Raw genomic sequence first — 18385 nt, forward strand, 5'->3', positions numbered from 1 at the left:
CCCCCCCCCCCGCCGTTTTTCCAGTTAATTTTACGGGGGGAAAAAAACAGGAGACGAAAAATGGAGTTGGATTTCTGGGTTTTTACTTGTGTTTGAAGTGATTAGCTTTTTTATCGGATAGGTTTTGATTAGAAAGAAGTGTGTAGGATGATTGAGTTTGATTTTAGTGTTATGATCTCTTTCGGTTAAATTTTCTCAGGAAACATTCAGAAATTGTTGAACCTTTATTTGTTCCGGAGTTCCGATTGCTCAGCATCCTCATTAGGATATGTTGATAAGTGGATTTGTATGATTCCTTTGGCTAAATTTGAATTTATGAGAATTGGTTGCGGTACTACATTGCTTTGCGTTTATACCGTGCTGGAGCCTTTTGTTTTGTATGTCTGGAAAAAATTGTTGTTTGAATTAGTAGAACTGCGCACATTGGCCTCTAAGCCCTTCTTGCTTCATTTGCCAAATTCGCAAAAATGGATGCCCCTCTGTAATGTGGGTATTATGTGCGAATTTGATTATGTATCAAAAGTGTTTTTATACAACGGGTCTATCGGTTGATAGAAAGATAAACCCCACTTTGTGACATTTACCCCTAGTTTCTTGAGTGCATTTTGAATATTGGATCAAAACATTTTCTCCAGAAACTCGAAATATTGCTGAAATGCAGTGGAATGTGGTGAGACGAGCTCATTCTTTGTGGTTTTCTGTTGATTCTGCGCTAGCAAGCAGCAAAATGTGCAAGCGTTTATCACAGAACACTCATTTGCGTCGTGCTTGTATTTCAGTCTCGCACTTTGCAGCCATGTCAAGTTTGGAGGAGCCACTTGGTTTTGACAAGCTGCCAAGAATGACCACAGATAGAATCCAGAGATTTTCATCTGGTGCTTGTCGTCCCATGGCTGATGATTTGGGCATGGGAGGCTGCTGGAATGAGGGAAGTGATTGCTTCACTTCAAACAATTGCAAGTAAGTGGGTTTTATCATTCGTTTCTTTCCTCTTGTTCGAGAGTGAGCTTGCATTATTCAGTGCTATATGAGTGGAGATCTTATCAAATTGTTTCTTTGCAAGTAGAAGGCGTCCTCCTTTCTTTACAATATCTAGTTTCCTTTAGCTTGTTTCAAAATGCAGATACCAAATTATCATTTCTTGCGGTCGTGAAACTTCTGATTATTTACAGTGATGATGATGAAGATTGTGGTAGAAAAGGTTTTCCTTGGAGAAGACATACCAGGAAAATGTCTGAAGAAGAGCTCATCCTTCTAAGGACTTCAACTTTGGGAAGATATTATACCACTTCTCAAACTTTATGGGAAAACCAATACTTGCAGGATCATAAATATAGTACCATTAGCAATGAGAGGAGCATACACCATTCAACTAACAAGGTAACTTGCTTAATGATCAAATAGAGTTTCCCGTTACATGTGCTTAAAAGGTAGCTATTCCTTCTGCATAAGAGATTGTGTTTCAAATGCATCCCTCAATTTGATTCAATTTTTTCATTTCACACGTCAAGATTACAGTCCAAATTGTAGGATGAGACTGGTGAGAATTTTAGTTTCTTTCTCTCTTATTCTTCACTTTCTGTGTGGAAATACAGATTTTTGTAGATGTACAAGAATTTGTGAAGATTGTGGAAGTTGGTCCAAGAGACGGTCTACAGAATGAGAAAAATATAGTTCGACATCTGTTAAGGTTGAACTAATTCAGAGATTGGTTTCTTCTGGATTGCCTGCGGTTGAGGCAACAAGTTTCGTATCACCTAAGTGGGTTCCCCAGGTAATGTTGCTTCTATTATTTAATCATGATGGTGCAATACATCATTATTTGATGCCTTGATGGGGTTTTGCCCTATCATTCCGCTTGGAAAGTGATTATCTTGTGCAATTATATGTCTTGATGGAGGCAGGCACTTGCAATACACTAAAAAAGATGGGGATGCATCTGTAGTTGTAGATAATCCAAAGTAAATATGCAGCATGTTTCTTGGGTAGCCTTGTACAAGCTGTAACAGTGAATTTCTATATTTTATTATCTTGGTATTTACAATTTGCTAACTAGGATGAGACATTGAGGCTTCAATCTGTAATGATCAATAATTCACGTAAAATATTAACTTGTTTCGCCAAGAGCATTCACAACTGAAACAGTAAGCTTCTATATTTTGTTGGATTGGATTGCGTATGTCGTCAGCAGTCTATTTAGTTGCCTTGTTGGAGAAATAAATAAACTAGTAAAAAACGATACCCCATTGTGTTCATGAAACAAAACCTTGAAGAAGAAAAAAAATGTTCTTCGCTTGTATTGTTTATTACAATCTATTGCCATATCAGAGCAATTTAAACTGCTTTATAAAGGCAACATAATATGGACCATGAATTGTCAAACTTTATGCTTATGGACAGAAATTGTGTTACAGCTTTATTTTGTTGCTGCTTTTAGCTTGCTGATGCAACGGATGTATTGGCTGCAGTCAGGACACTAGATGGCGCTAGGCTACCTGTTCTGACACCCAATCTAAAAGTATGCATCCTATATCTCTTGACGGCCTTGCAGAAAATCTCTTCAGTTGTCTTGATTATGAATACTAACCCGCATGACCTGCTTCATTTAGGGTTTCGACGCAGCTGTCGCTGCAGGGGCTAAGGAAGTTGCTGTCTTTGCATCAGCTTCTGAGTCATTCTCAAGGTCGAACATCAATTGCACCATTGAAGAGAGTCTCTCTCGGTATCATGTTGTTGCCAATGCTGCGAAAGAGCGTTCAATTCCTGTCCGTGGGTATGCTCTACATTGATTTTCTTGCTTTCCATTCTTTGTCTGTTCCTTGAGCCTGATGTTTGTGAATACGAATGCAGCAATTTAATTGTAATTCCAAGTCTAAAAGGTTTTAGTTAAGTGCTGATGGACATGACATTTTAAGCTGTTGACTTTGATGATCGTGGATCAGTCATTGGACTTGTTTTGGTTTCCTACCTAAAAGTTAGTGTAGTTGTATCATGAACAACTAGCTATTTCCGTTGGCTGGTAGATCAGGTTAAACCCTTATCTGCTATGTTCCCTACCTTGGACTTTAATAGTTTATGCAATTTTTTGAATAGTAATGTGTCTGTTATGTTTACCTCAGTCCGGTTTAATGTCATATCGTGGACCCAGTGGAGTCTTTTGTGGTTCATATTTATGGTAGTATCAAACTCATTTCAGTTACTCGGTTCTGATTTAATTTGTCTTTGTTACAGACGCATCTAATTTCAGTTGTCAACTATTCATGAGACATCATATATTCTCCTTGGCTCTAATATAGATGTAATGTTGAACAACTTCTGAAGGTATGTATCTTGTGCTGTTGGGTGTCCAGAGGAGGGAGCTGTTCCCCCCACAAAAGTGGTTTATGTGGCAAAAAAACTCTACGATATGGGCTGCTTCGAGATTTCTCTCGGCGATACAATTGGAGTTGGTACGCCAGGTGCTGCCTCTGCTTATGCGCATATATGTATATATCTATGTGTGTCTGAGCGTATGTGTACTGACATGATTCCTTAAGAGACCAGGTACTGTGGTTGCCATGCTTGAAGCTGTCATGGAAGTTGTGCCTGCCGACAAGCTCGCTGTTCATTTCCACGACACTTATGGGCAAGCTCTTGCAAACATTCTGATTTCTCTCCAAGTAAGTCATAGAAGAAATCTAGGTGATGATGGGTATATCTATTCATTGTCCATGTCTTGACTTAGAATTCGAAGCTTGTCCTTGCCTAAGATCGAGCAGGAGTGGTAACTTGTTATGGTGAACAGATGGGGATACGGATAGTGGACTCATCGGTTGCGGGATTAGGAGGGTGCCCTTACGCGAAAGGAGCATCAGGAAACGTAGCAATGGAAGACGTGGTTTACATGATGAATGGTCTAGGCATCCAAACCAATGTAGACTTGGGGAAGCTCTTGTCCGCTGGAAAATTCATCTGCAACCATCTCGGCCGCCCCTCTGGTTCCAAAGCCGCCTTTGCCCTCATCACAGCCGATTCTTCCAATATATGATAACCTATGTATGTATGTATGTATGTATGTATGTATGTATGTATGTATGTATGTATGTATGTATGTATGTATGTATGTATGTATGTATATATGTACGTATGTATGTAGTATAGAGTAATAGTTGTCTTATCGGCACCGAACTATAAATCTAGATATATCTTGGATTTCGAAATATATTAATCCCAACATGTTAAATAAGTAAATAAAAATGTTATGTTAATAAATTCTACTATAGTCTTTCTTTGACTGGAAAAAAAAAGAGAAGAAAATCTAAATTTATTTTCTCTGCGAATTCTCTAATTGTAGGTGACAGAATTTCAAAATACCATAATTGTAGTAAGATGATTAATAATTTTTCTAATTATAGTTTGAATAGTGTATATACATATTATTATTATTAACTAATTTACCGCTCGGGGAAATTACAAAAATATCTTTCAAGTTCATCCATTTATGAAATTGTAGCTGTCCTTTGAATTTATGTCATTTCTTTTGTCATCGCATTCTCTCTCTGTCTCGCCTTTCGGATAGGCCTCTCATTCTCATTTCTATCTAAATACTCGGATATAATCGTAAATAACAGTAACCAAAATTCGCAAATTTAAGATCTAAACCCTAAATTATCGGATATCATTGCGTACCAGATGCTGTATACGACATGAACTCTCTATCTGCCCAATTCTCTTCTCGCTAGTGATTTTACAAAGAAAGAAAGGTGAACATATTTTAAATGTTATTTCACTGTTGAAATGGCTAAAATAATAATCACAAAAAACGCTCTATGGAAATAAAAGAAGATCTGCCTCTTTATAGAAAACACGAGTGAAATAAAAACAAGAAGACTAGAAGAAAAATAACGAAGTTCTACCGAAAGAAGGAGATCATTTTAAATTCTCCGGTATTGCAAAAGGCGTGAGAGATATGTCTTAAGGCATAAGGTTCTACCCTATGTGACACGTCACCTAGAAAGATAACCTAAGGCATCAATAGATTTTCTTAACAAAGACTTAGCTTCTTCATTCTTTTCGACTTCGAGCAGAGAGAGTATCTCCGCCTTGAAATCCACGTCGTCCACCCGATGCACCGATGAAACCTTGCGATACAGATGGATGAGATCAAGCAGGCATTGCGAAGCCGCCACATGAACCTGAGGTTTATGGTCAAAACATTCAAGAAGAAGCATAAGATTCCCACAGATACAGCAATAAATATCAACTCAGGATTTCAAAGACTGTTGGTAACAATGGAAATGGATATACTATTTATAAATCTTAGTCTTGAGCATTCATGGGAATTGCAGAAAAAGTAGCATATTGTTCGGTTTTAAAAGATCTACCACTACTGCAGAAATCTTGGTAAGTTTTTTGGTTTTCATCAATTTTGAATTTGTGCAAGAATTAAACAGATAAGAGCTACAGATAGAGAATAACTTACGTGAGCAATCTTGACGGTGTTTATGCATTCCAGTAATTTAGGGATCAAAGTGAGATAGATCTGAAACCGCAGCAGAAAAATTCAGTGCACCAATAGAAACCGCGTATACATATGAATAAACTCAGAGCAAATACCTCATGAGTGAAGGAAGTTGCATCGCCAGGTAAAGGCCCGTCCGTAGAGTCATTCCACAGAGTTTGTAGTCTTGAACAAAGCTCTTTTATAGACGAAATTCCCGATATTTACGCTGCCCAGAGGAATCAGATTAGCAAAGGCAACAAACAAAAATGTTAGTTCCTACAAGTGAGAGTAGGTAGAGAGAGAGGAGTACCTGACCATGGGAAACCCGGTGACAAGGAAATTATAAGAATATGAACCAAATCTGCTTTCCGCTTAAGAATGTCATCTGTGTTCGCCACATTGATGCACGACTTAAAACAGTCCATGATTTTGTCGAGCGGAATGTAACCCTCTTCCACATTATCAGACTCTGCAAAGAAGAAAGTTACAGTTTACATCATGTATACCCCTCCATGAGTAATGGTGACTCATTTCCTCAATTGGTTTTTGGAGTTCAGAAGGTTTAACAGTATTCTTGGAAAGGCAAAAACTTGACATGCAGTGCAGATAAGCCTATGCTTATCCTATGCTTCCAGTAGAAGTAAATATTCACCCCACTAAATGAGGCATGATGCAGGTTTAATATGACCACACAAATGATGCAGAGGTTTTTATTGTTGAACCAGGGAACTTATGAAATTGAATATTGCTTGTGTAACAACCAGTTTTAACAGCATCACTTGTTGATAAAGCTCGTCCTACGGTATTGACAGAGGCTGTATTACACATCTCATAGAGCAACGGGAAAACAGCATCGAAAAACTCTGGATTTCTGAAAGCTTTTATCACCTGAAAACATGAACACCAAAAACCTTAACGATCCTTAAAGATATACGAGTGAACAGAAGAAAAACCTCCAGAATCCTCAGCAAGAGTGAAAGCGCAATAGAAATCCATTTTCCCTCCAAGAACACAGTATAATTAGACGACACATCCATTGTTTCTTCAAACATTAAAAACTTATGCTGAAGACTCAATTCAGGATTTAAATGTAAACCAAGGAACTATCCACATAATACATCTATTGTAGTCTGGAGAGCCAACACTGTAGACGAAGTTGATAATTAACCAGTTACAAAATAATAAGCCTGATCTTTTCACTCACCTTCTCCAGACAGCAGAATGCCGACTCATGATATTTTTTGACCTTCTTTCCACACGCAGAAGACACAACACTCAGAATGGCACTAGGACTTGTTGGATCCGCGGTAGATATTGACTTGTGGCAAGAGGTTGAAAGAGCACCTAGTGCATCCAAAAGAGCATCCTTTCCCTGTGATCACAACAACTGTGAGAAACTAACAGGTAACAAAGCGTCAGCTCCTTAAACATTTATACCTATCAATCCACAAAAGGATACAGGAACAGGAGAAGCAAATTTAGATAGAGCGATAAAACTAAAGTCACTCTCAAATATAATTCTTTTACTGACAACGATCTATTCGAAAGCTCTTTTTGTTCCTTTGGTACTTCTAGAAAACAACAGGAGGAAAAGAACTCGTCCCACCTCCTAAAGCCGTCCAGGAATTTCCTTCAGGAGACATTGCAGCAAAATGCTGTTGTGCGAAGATAATGATTCACCCAAAGCCTCAGCTAGTTTGCAAATTGCCCGAGCAGACTGAAAGCAGGCGTTGTTTTTTTTAGTACCACACCAAAAAGACTGATTCAACAAGCAAGATAGAAAATCCGGCCGGAGAAAGATCAAACAATGCTTGCCTTCTTTTTGCTGGCCCATGAAGATGATGTCATGCTCTCACAAAGAAGACTGACAATTTCTTCCAGAAATAACTGAAGGGTTACTCTTTCACCACTTGTACTATCTTCCCAGACCTCCTCAAAAAGGCCAGAACATCCTCGAATCTGCAATTTCATCATCTGTGCTGGTTAGCGAGCATTTTCAAATGGAAAATAAGAAAAGCACGATCCAGTAACGAGGCTACTATTTCCAGAAACACTGAGAATAGATTTGAAGATGGCACAGGAAGTTTCGTCAACAAACTGGTCAGGCAGCAGGCTGTGTATCTGATGTTTATCTAGTTTAAATGTAAATATGATCAGGCTTAACTCAGACTGGAACGCTAAGTTGGACATACATTGGCATTCTATCTCTATCTTCAACGTCATGTTTTTTGACAAAGTTAAATTCATTGAGTCTACACATTACACAGTCCAAGTAATCTTGTGTCCTCCCCAGCGTGCAGAGACGGGATATATGCAACCCGGAAGCAAAAAAAACTAGAAAAGAGAATCTTTAAAACCCTTCAAAATCATATTGATAACATTATTTTGAAATAATGGCGCGACCGGTTAACAGTTCAGAACAATTTATACCAAAACAGAAACACAGAAAGAAGGTACAAAACTAAGAAAACAAGCATGCAGTCAACCACGAGAAAATATGCACGAATTAGGCGGACAACTGTTCCACGTCATTGAGTCTTTACTGGGAAAAATAGATAATCAGAAATGACCCAACCCATGACTACAGGGTAACAGAATTAAGTTGAATTGCTTCTGATAAAATAGATTGTTGGGTTGTTTCTGAGCATTTCTCTCAAGATACCATGACTAGGCAATTCAAACGTCCTTTTAAATGCACATAACAATAAAATACTACAATGGTTTAACTTTACATTAAGTTATCTAAGGTTGTACACCAACTATGTATGCTACTAAATGAAGTGTTGGAATTACTGACCTTGTATTGAGGCCAACACCAGCACGAACCAGCTTGCGAGCCAAGAAAGATTACCAAAGATCAAGTTTATTTTTCATCTACACAGCTGATAAGGTCACCAAAACATAGAGATGGAAACTGGCCTGAATTCTCTTACACGACACGACATAAATGTAGAATATAACTCTTATAGAAACTATAACTATAAGGGACCAAACTGAATTGATTCTTCAACTGTAACGGACAAATTCAAGACAAAAACTATTCCTCCATATCCTCCTCATACTCGTCTTCTTCTTCCTCTTCCTCGTCGCTGAGCTTGAGATCTACCAGCAACTCTTCGATCGGGACAGAAGGAGCACCTTCCCCGTCGGTCATAGAAGTCGTTTCAGAGGGCTGATAATCCTTGTCCCGGTACAAGGATACGTTAAACCTAAGTTCCGGATTCTCCTCAAGATCCCTCAAGAACTCTTCGTATTCCTTGCTTATCTTCTCTTCATCGCCTCTGCCTCTAGGATCACTGGTTTCCATCGGCAGCGACTTGAGCTTCCATGAACGAGGCTTATTCTTTTTCCTTTCCCTCTGCTCCTCGTAGCTCTTCTTGATCAGGATCACCTCGGGAAGTGAGCCGGTCATCCCGTGCTTCTCCAGCTCATTGTCATTCACGTTAGCCGCATAGAGATCATAGCCCAGAGCTTGATCCCCAGGTTTCAAGATATGGCCTAGATGTGTTGGGATGTAAAAGATGTGACCGATGTCCGATTCACGAGCCACCTGGGCATAGGACAGAGCATACTTTGTTCCACCGGCAGTTACTTCCCCAACTGGAGGTTCCACATCGAAGACAAAGTACTTCACGAGCTGTCTGCTGGTGAGTGCGGATCTAAACCTGTATCTCCAATACTGTTTTGCATCCAAGAAAGCATGCCGTAAGGTTATAGGATCGAGAAGAGTGATACTGTCGGATACCTTAGTGCAAATCACGATCGGGCCAAGGTTTCCCAAACTGCTGGCCACTTTTTGTGGCAAGCAGACAAGATCCTCGCGGCAAATGGGACAGATCTCAACGGAGAAAGTGTACTTGTAGTTGTAGTTGTTGCTCTTGGAATCATGAGAGACCAGACTCTTGTCATGGCGATAATCAACCGGAACAAGTTTACGCAGAAAGTCCACAAAGTTAACGGCATGACTCCTGTTCCCAAAGAAAAAATCAATACCCTGATCCACCTGTTGTATTCTGATGGCCCGAGAAGCTGCATCGTGTTTCAGTATCAGCTGTTCTAGATAGAAGAAGGTCCGTCGGTGAGGAACGTGCTGCCGGAGCTGAACCGAGGCAATCCATTGATCCGGGTTAGCCTGAATTCTAGAGCACGGGTCACACATCTGGTCTCTTACCGTGTATTCGACAACGTAAGCTTGCTCAAGAACCGCACCGTTGAGAACTTCTTTCTGAACTCTCAGCTTAACCTTGATCCTCTTGGAATGAGGCTCTGTCCAAACGAATTCAGCGTGAACCAACCTCACCTTATTCAGATTCTTCAGCCTCTTGACGCAGAAAGTCAAGAGTTCCTTCGATTCCCATTGAGCTTTGAGCCAAGTTTTTGGTGGCTGCAAATAACAATCGCACTCGGGGCAATGGATTATCAGAACCTGTTTCTGCAATCCTTCTGTGATGTCGACTTCAGAACGGAGACAAGTAACGCACATATTGGCGGCGTTCGGTGCCATGGGAACACCGCACTTGCAGCACAGAACGCTGCCGACAGTTTGATGAACGGTGAACATGCCTGATTGTTGATTCATCGTTAAACTCTGCCACATCAAAGAGAGAAAAGCCAGAAATTTACATCAAAAGGGAAATTACTCAGAAATATATTCAAAAGGGAAATACAAACTATATGTTCCAAAACAACTATATGTTCAGAGACTATATGTTCCAAAGCAATCTGTCAACCAATATGCATAAACTCAGAGAAGAAAAAGCCAAGAAATCGAAAACACAGTTACACAGGAATCTCTAAACTTGAAGAGAAGCGAGATGGAGATGTAGATATGGGTCGAATAGTCACCGTCGATCGGAATAAACTGCACCGAGTCGTACCATAAATGCTCACCGAAATAAAACGACAGAAATCGGCATTTTCAGAACACATTGATATCATGGAATGGTTTATTAACAATGCCGAAATCTACTTCCCAAACGTCCACTGTCCAGACCAAAAGAGAAAGAAACAACAATGAACACAGACAATACATGAACGAACAAGGAAGACAACTACAGAAAAAAAAATTGGTCGAACAGAGGCGGCGAACCCGACCACATCGGGAACCCAAGATCAAGGCGACGAGGGAGAAGTTCTTACCGAGGGAGAGAAAGAAAATGGTCGAACAGAAGCGGCGAAGACAGACGGCGAGGGAGAAGACAGAAGCGCAAGGCGACGAGGGAGAAGCGCAAGGCGACGAGGGAGAAGCTCAGGCGAAGACAACCTGTAACAAGGAGAACACTTAAATCAGGCGACGACGGAGAAACGGAGGCTGAATAGAGACAGACGGCGAAGACAGAGGCGGAGCAAAGAAGAGACGAGGGAGAAGCCCTTACCGAGAGAGAGAAGAGGCGGACGAAGAGAGAGCACGGCGATGATGGAGGCGGAAGCTCAGGCGACGACAACCGGAAAGCTCACAAGAGGAGCTCAGCGTTTCAGGCGACCAGAGTCGAGAGTGATGGAGGGCGGAGGCGCAACAAATCGCGAGTGGGAGAGAGACCGAGTGGCGAGTGAGAGACTGAGTTAGATAATTAGGGTTAGTGTTACGTTTTAGGAATAGTTTTGTAAATAGATTAAACTAAGGGGTTGTTTTATAATTTTTGTAATTTGTATACGTTTTAGGAGACAAAATAACAAAAATAACCTTAAAAATGACAAGAGCAACAAATATACCCTCAGAATATCTAGAGTTTTCTATAAAACCAACATTTTTGAAAAAATTACAATAAAACCAAAATACTTAGTAGGACCAAATTTTCTCGGTATGACTAGTTCAAAAACAGTCAGACTAGTCCGAAAAAGTATGATCAGTTCAAACGGTCTGACCAGTCTGACTAAATTTTAGTCTAACAAAACCTAAAAATCCTTACGATTTCTACTTGGTATCAGAGCCAGACAACGATTATGGATAACAAAAAAATTAATTTTTCGAAAGGATTACCATTAATATTAACAAACCAAGATGAATGTTATCCCGGATTTCCTTATAAAGGAAAGGTGATAACAATACCCAAAAATCTTCATAACCAAAGCCGATATTATATTGGTACCATCTTCGACGATGATATTAATCATAATCTCGGAAATAAAATAAAGAAAATATGATTCACCTTAAATAATATTGTGGAAATGATTTCTTATGGAATCATACACCAAAACCCAGAAAATCACGAAGAATTAAAAAGAAATATCGAAAATATAAAATCAGATCTAGAAAATCAATTACAAAAATTAATAAAAATATTCGAACAAAACCATGAAAAACAAGATGAAACTAAAAATATAAACAAAAAGTTAGAAGAAATAATATATCTGCAAGAAAAAAGCATTAAAGAAATGAAACAACACTCTGAAAAATTAAAAGAATATATTAAAACAATAATAGGATGACCGAAACTATAAAAGAAACTATAGAAAAATTAATTAGAGAAACAACTGTCGAAATAAAAGAATTACTACTAAATATAAAAGAAATACTAACAACAACAAATAATTACAGTAATAATAATAGACAGAATCAAATAATAAAAGAACTCAACGAAGCTAAAGAATTAGTAAATAATATTATTTCAAAAAATAAAGGAAAAGAAATAATAAATCCAGACGAAGATGAAAAACCAAAAATATTAGAAATAATAGAACAATTATAAGAAATAATCGAACGACTTAATCAAAATAGATATATCACCATGAAAGATTTACAAAATTATTTTAAAGAAACAAAAGAATTAGTTACTATCGATCAATCTAATCTTCGAATTAGATCACCACAAAAAATATAATGGAAGGATTAGATGATCAGATAGAAAAATTATCAACATTATTAGCTGCTCTTAATATACCCAAAGAAGAACACCCTGATGAAATTGAAAAAATTGTTTTAGACTATAGTAGTGACGAAAATCCCTACGAAAACCCATATGATAATCCCTTCCTAGTTAAAGCTGAACTAGAAAGAGGACAGACTAGTAATAGTAACACATTACCTAAATAACGAACACATGATGAATATCAAGGATATAAAGATTATGAATACGAATTATATCAGAACCAATATATTCTGAAAGGGAACAATTGGAGAAAAGTTCTTTTTAAATATATTCCAAAATATGATACGTTCAATATAAAATCTTCAGAAATACTAAATCTAGATTGTGAAATTAATCCAATAAGGACATTAGAAGATTGAAAAAATCGTACGAGTTTACTAATACAAACTAATAAAGAATTAAGAGAATTACACCCTCACGAAATGTTAAGTTACTTAGAACATAAAACATCAGGAATAGTATATAACTATTTAATAGGATTAACATCAGGAATAAAGGCTGAAAAAATTCTAAGATCAACTGCATGAGAAACATTTATTAGACTAATCGACGTAATAGGGGAAGAATTTCTTGGAAGAACTTCTAACGCACAACTAAGAGAAACACAAATATCAGAAGTTGCGTTATGGAAAATAGTGAATCTTAGAATTTGCAATATGTGCTATCTTTAAGCATTTATCTGTTAATTCAGAGATCACTATTATCAACTATCAACAGATAAAAAAATAGTAGCCGAAGAATTATTTTTTGATAAACTTCCTTTATCAATATCAGAAGAAATAAAAACCATATATCAAAACAAAGTAAATGAAGGACAAATCCCTAATACTTTAGGAGGAAGAATAACAACGTTAAAAGATTGGCATTTATTCCAATGCAACCAAGAAAAACGAAAACAAGAAGCAAAAATCGATAAATTATGTTGTGGAGTAATACCAGGACAAATAGGCAAATATGGTTGTGAACCTATTCGTCAAAAACATAAGAAAAAGAAATGGAGAAAAATCCCATATAAAAAATAGAAACGAAGAACTAATAGTAATAAAACTAAAAAAAACCCCGAAGATGACATTAATGTACCAAATAAAATGCAATATACCCACAGAGATGTGGAAGAATTTATCAAAGAATGCAAAGAATTATTAGATAAAGGTATTATACGAGAAAGTACGAGTCCACACTCAGCTCCAGCTTTCTACGTAGAAAATAATAATGAGATAAAACGAGGGAAGAGAAGAATGGTAATAAACTACAAAAAAACTAAATGAAGCAACAATTGGAAATAGTTATAAATTACCAAGAAAGGATTATATTCTTGAAAGAATAAAGGGAAAAAACTGGTTTAGCAGTCTTGATGCTAAATCAGGATACTGGCAACTTTGATTGTCAGAAGAAACAAAACCATTAACCACATTTTCATGCCTTCCACAAAAACATTATGAATGGAATGTTCTTCCATTTGGATTAAACAAGCACCAGCAATATATCAACAATTCATGGATAGAAATCTCCATGGATTAGAAGAATATTGTCTAGCATACATCAATGATATTATAATATTTACAAACGGATCACAATCAGAAAGTACTGAAAAATTAATCACCGTTTTAGAACGATGTAAAGAAAAAGGACTAATCATTTCTAAAAAGAAATCAAAACTAGTACAACAAGAAATTGAATATCTTGGATTAAAAATAAATAACAACGGAAAAATTGAATTAACAAATAATGTACATGAAAAAATACAACAATTTCCTAACGAATTAACAGATAGAAAACAAATACAAAGGTTCCTTGGTGCCTCAATTACGTTTCTGAACAAGGATTTCTCAAATCCTTAGCAAAGGAACGAAAACAATTACAAAAGAAAATATCAAACGAAATACCATGGTCTTGGTCTAACCAAGATACAAATTTAGTAAAACACATAAAAGAAAATATAAAGGTATTACCAAAATTATACAACCCAACGATCAAAGACTTCTTGATCATCGAAACAGATGCATCCAAAGAAGTTTGGGCAGGATCCATGTTAGCAATAAAAGATGGAAAAGAATTACTCCATCTTGATCAATACTGTCGTACCGATAATAATGAAGTATCAAAAACTGAAAAACAAAATATCATATTATGCAAATACATTTCAGGAACATTCTCAAAAACTGAGATTAATTATCCAATTCATGAGCTCGAAACACTTGCTTGTCTTCGAACTCTAAAGAAATGGAAAATTAAATTATTACAAACACGATTCGAATTAAGAACCGATTCACAATATGTAACAGGATTCTGGAGATATAAAATTCAACCAGAATTCCAAAAAGGACGATTAATTCGATGACAGTTAGAATTACATCAATTCGAACCATATAAAAAATATATTAAATCCGCAAATAATTGTTTTGCAGACACTCTAACAAGAAAATGGAAGGAATAATCAAGACAATTCAGAATCAAATCAGTCAGAAAGACAACCAGATTAAGATGATTCAGGAAAATCTCTCAAAACTCTTTGAGGAGAGGGAGGAGTTGATTAAATCTTTGAACATCATTATAAAAGCAACTGGCGGAACACCAGTGGAAGAAGATAAAAAACAAGAGCAAGCAGAATCAGAAAAGGTAACACTTCCTACTGACATCAAAGTGGAAGAAAAACAAGACACGTGGTATGCCATTTTCAATGGACCATTCAGAGGAATATACATTAACTACGCGATTGTTTCACAACATACCACCGGAAAGAAGGTTTCATACCAAGCTTTCCAGAGCAAAGAAGAGGCCCAAAAAGCCCTCAATGAATTATACAAAACCATGGCACAAAAACAACCAGTTGAACCAAAAGCCCAACTACCCTCTATAAGAATACCAAAAATAGCCCAAATACCAACCACCCGAGAAAAAGAAGCTATGAAACAAGTCACCCTCGAAAAATATCAGTCATACTGGGCATCCCTATTAGACTACAAAGAAAAACACACCACCATGGGTTTCTACCCAAATATGACCAAAGTCGGACCAAAAGCTATCTTCATTGGAGAAGTCAACCCATTACTACCTTTTGATTATCTCCAGCATGGATTAGTCGACAGTATCTATACTGACTCGATGAGAATATTCGAAGAATTTCCACGAAAAATGAAACCAATCATCAGAAATTACTTTGAACGATTTGCAAAAGAGAGAACTATTTTCATGAAGATTAAGAGCTCAATTCCGATCTTCGGAAAAGATAAGATTATACAGTCACAAGCGGTAATACACCTTGGAGTAGCAAAGGGAGAATTGCCTCCAAGGGATAATGCATCAGATTATGAAATTCCAGATGATTTGGAAGCTCATTCATTACTCGAAGTTTTCAAGGCATCAAGAAGGATCCTTGCGGATTCAGAGATCAAAGTTAATTATGCTAGCAGTAATGTGTTGATGATCACCTACAATAAGGAAACTATCTTGAAGGAAGAAATACAAGCAGTAGCAGATTTCGAATTAGACTTCTATCATTTAGAAGAAAAATTCGCAGGACTAGAAGAATCTATCAAGGAACAGCTCTGCAGCTTTCTAATGAGATATGACGACCATAAATGCACTATCTGCAAGGAGCTAAAAGACAAGATGAAAAGGACCATTCAACCACCATCCGAAAAGTCTGAAGACATGTGAAGAAAAAATCATGTGAATAATTGATGTAATATGTTGGACCCAATAAAAGATAAGGTTATCAAAAACCTTATCTCTGTAATCTTTATTGTATAATTATGTAATGCCATGTGTGTGAATCGGGCCCCGGTTTGAGATTCTTATCCTAACCGATAGGGTTCCAAAGTTGTATAAATATGAGCTCTCTCTGTTTGGAGAACTCAGAGTGAAAAAACGAATTTGTTTCAGAACTCTCTCTGAAAAATCTCTCTCAAGAGATTGGCTTGAAGATCTCTATCTTCTGGAGGCCTTGAACAGATTTCTTTGAATCACAAACCAATTATTCCAGAATTCTGGAACCAAACACTAGCCCAAACCAAAATCAAAAAACCGATCAGATCTCCGGATCACCAACAAGGAAACGATCATCACCAACACCAACAAACATGGATTATCTACAAAAACAAATCAGGTATGGCATCAACCTCTACATTTGATAATTTTATACAATCAGATGAAGAATATTTCTTTGATGGAATTATAGACATAAATAAAATAAGAAAATTAAGTTTTGATCTTCAAAAAGATGAAAACTTCGAACAAACCATATTAGAAAAGATAAAGAAACAATTATCAATAACAAATATAATAAAGTTCAGAATTATGGTAGGAGAAACACCAGTACCAATTGAACAAACCACAGGAGAACTTATTCTACCAATTATTAACAAACAACAAATCTTAGAACGACTAAGAAATTGTCCCGAAAAACAAAGAAAACAGATATCTTACATACACTGTAGTACTATTCAAATAATTATAAAATCAACATTCAAAGAAGGAATCGATTCCCCGATTACCTTTCAAATTAGGGATGATAGATTAACCAATTATAAAGAAAGTATTATAGCTGAAGGAAGAGGAAATCTTTCTTCTGGAAAAATTAAATTTAACATTAATATACAACTTGGATTATCTCTAAAAGATAAAGATTTAGATAACTCTATAGTCATTCAATACAAACTAGATAGAACAGATTTCATAGAAAAAGGAAATCACCTTTTTTCTATAACCTATCAGATAAACTACGCATTAACAAATAGCCATCATAGTTTAAATTTCAGGAACAAGGAAATTATAGAAATAGATGATTTATTTAAACCAGTAATTCATTTAAAAAGACCATTAACAACAATAGAACCAGCACGTAGATCATTGTTACGACTTAATCCAAGATTAGAAATACAAGAACCACCATCCTTATTATTCAACACTGAATAATCAGAAGAAAAACAGGAAGACTACTCTAGATTGCGAAAAATAATATCTCAAATCAATAACCTTACTAGATGAATTTCAACGAAGATTTTATCGAAAAACTATCCTTACTAAACCTAGAAAGTCTATCATGTCTTGATCATCTTGAACAATTATTAGTTGAAGTAATAAAAAGTATATTTAGGGGACGAACTTATGGAACAATTGAACGAAATGAACTTAACGAAGAAAATCGAAGAATAAGAATGATTAGTGCAATATTCAATGCAGTAAGAGAAATTAAAAGGGATATTATGAATTCTGATGAATAAAATGGAAAAAATATACAAGAAAAATATTGAATTATTAAATAAACCACAACGAAATTTTGAAGCGGAAAGTAGTTTAAGAGGAATGCAACGTACAATAGAAAAAGAACAAATTAATCACATAATTACAGAATTAAATAAATTAATTACAATAAAAGAAATAAAAATCGAATATTTCAGAAAACGTTCGGCAAAAGATAATTATGAAGGATCATGGCTTCCTTTTCTGGAAGAAACATTAAAAATAATAAAGGAGATATTAGGTTTTTTCGAAAATGAATTAAAGTCTTATGAATAAAATAATAATAAAATATAATATTATATTGAAAGACAAAATTGGAATTATCGAAATTACAAGGTCACCATGAACCATGAAGTATAATCGACATTTGAGGTTATTATTGAAAAAGCCCCGTTTTAGTAATAGATAGTTTCCAGTCTCGCACTTCGCAGCCATGTCAAGTTTGGAGGAGCCACTTGGTTTTGACAAGCTGCCAAGAATGACCATCGATAGAATCCAGAGATTTTCATCTGGTGCTTGTCGGCCCAGGGCTGATGATTTGGGCATGGGAGTCTGCTGGATTGAGGGAAGGGATTGCTTCACTTCAAACAATTGCAAATAAGTGGGTTTTATCATTCGTGGTGTTCGAGAGTGAGCTCGCATTATTCAGTGCTATATCAGTGAAGATGTTATCAAATTGTTTCTTTGCAAGTTGAAGGCGTCCTCCTTTCTTTACAATATCTAGTTTCCTTTTGCTTGTTTCAAAGTGCAGATACCAAATTATCATTTCTTACGATCGTGAAACTTCTGA

The 18385-nt window shown here is 36.5% G+C and overlaps 3 protein-coding genes and 2 long non-coding RNA genes across 5 annotated transcripts in view; 3 read left to right on the forward strand and 2 right to left on the reverse strand.

Moving 5' to 3' along the window:
* The window catches only part of LOC104800457 (hydroxymethylglutaryl-CoA lyase, mitochondrial), a 7484-nt gene extending 3290 nt beyond the window's left edge, over nucleotides 1-4194 (forward strand). Inside the window, 9 exon segments of the mRNA XM_019200976.1 lie at nucleotides 780-960; nucleotides 1173-1380; nucleotides 1596-1674; nucleotides 1677-1774; nucleotides 2438-2518; nucleotides 2610-2773; nucleotides 3322-3458; nucleotides 3544-3659; nucleotides 3785-4194. Coding sequence (XP_019056521.1) covers nucleotides 780-960; nucleotides 1173-1380; nucleotides 1596-1674; nucleotides 1677-1774; nucleotides 2438-2518; nucleotides 2610-2773; nucleotides 3322-3458; nucleotides 3544-3659; nucleotides 3785-4027 — 1307 coding nt within the window. The 3' untranslated portion in view covers nucleotides 4028-4194.
* A 617-nt stretch (nucleotides 4195-4811) lies between these two features.
* LOC104800458 lies at nucleotides 4812-5702 on the reverse strand. Its single transcript, XR_769732.1, has 3 exons — nucleotides 5596-5702; nucleotides 5462-5521; nucleotides 4812-5174 (listed from the first exon to the last, which is right to left on the reverse strand). It is a non-coding gene; the product is annotated as an uncharacterized LOC104800458 (long non-coding RNA).
* A 2666-nt stretch (nucleotides 5703-8368) lies between these two features.
* Nucleotides 8369-14382, reverse strand: LOC104800459 (60S ribosomal export protein NMD3-like). The gene is made up of 5 exons (XM_010523261.2): nucleotides 14304-14382; nucleotides 14162-14187; nucleotides 10858-11099; nucleotides 10622-10745; nucleotides 8369-10070 (listed from the first exon to the last, which is right to left on the reverse strand). The coding sequence occupies exons 1-5, from the start codon at nucleotides 14380-14382 to the stop codon at nucleotides 8520-8522; spliced, it is 2022 nt and encodes a 673-aa protein (XP_010521563.2). The 3' UTR covers nucleotides 8369-8519.
* A 393-nt stretch (nucleotides 14383-14775) lies between these two features.
* Nucleotides 14776-16011, forward strand: LOC104801502. Its single transcript, XM_010524812.1, has one exon. It carries the CDS (start codon nucleotides 14776-14778, stop codon nucleotides 16009-16011), a length of 1236 nt encoding a protein of 411 aa, XP_010523114.1.
* Nucleotides 16012-16228: 217 nt separating this feature from the next.
* LOC104800460 lies at nucleotides 16229-18314 on the forward strand. The gene is made up of 2 exons (XR_769733.1): nucleotides 16229-16459; nucleotides 18012-18314. It is a non-coding gene; the product is annotated as an uncharacterized LOC104800460 (long non-coding RNA).
* The last annotated feature ends 71 nt before the right edge of the window (nucleotides 18315-18385 follow it).

The sequence above is a fragment of the Tarenaya hassleriana genome, unplaced genomic scaffold (assembly GCF_000463585.1).
Source record: "Tarenaya hassleriana unplaced genomic scaffold, ASM46358v1 Cleome7, whole genome shotgun sequence".
Taxonomy (NCBI): domain Eukaryota; kingdom Viridiplantae; phylum Streptophyta; class Magnoliopsida; order Brassicales; family Cleomaceae; genus Tarenaya; species Tarenaya hassleriana.

What these genes read in the sequence shown, in the direction of transcription:
- LOC104801502 (XM_010524812.1), top strand. Translation starts at nt 14,776, where the DNA reads ATGGAAGGAATAATCAAGACAATTCAGAATCAAATCAGTCAGAAAGAC.
- LOC104800459 (XM_010523261.2), bottom strand. Translation starts at nt 14,382, where the DNA reads ATGGATCCTGCCCAAACTTCTTTGGATGCATCTGTTTCGATGATCAAG. An exon ending in CGTTGGGTTGTATAATTTTG is followed by an intron (nt 14,188 to 14,303) that starts GTAATACCTTTA and finishes TCCTTTGCTAAG; the next exon opens with GATTTGAGAAATCCTTGTTC. An exon ending in CATTTTCTTTCTCTCCCTCG is followed by an intron (nt 10,071 to 10,621) that starts GTAAGAACTTCT and finishes TTGATGTGGCAG; the next exon opens with AGTTTAACGATGAATCAACA.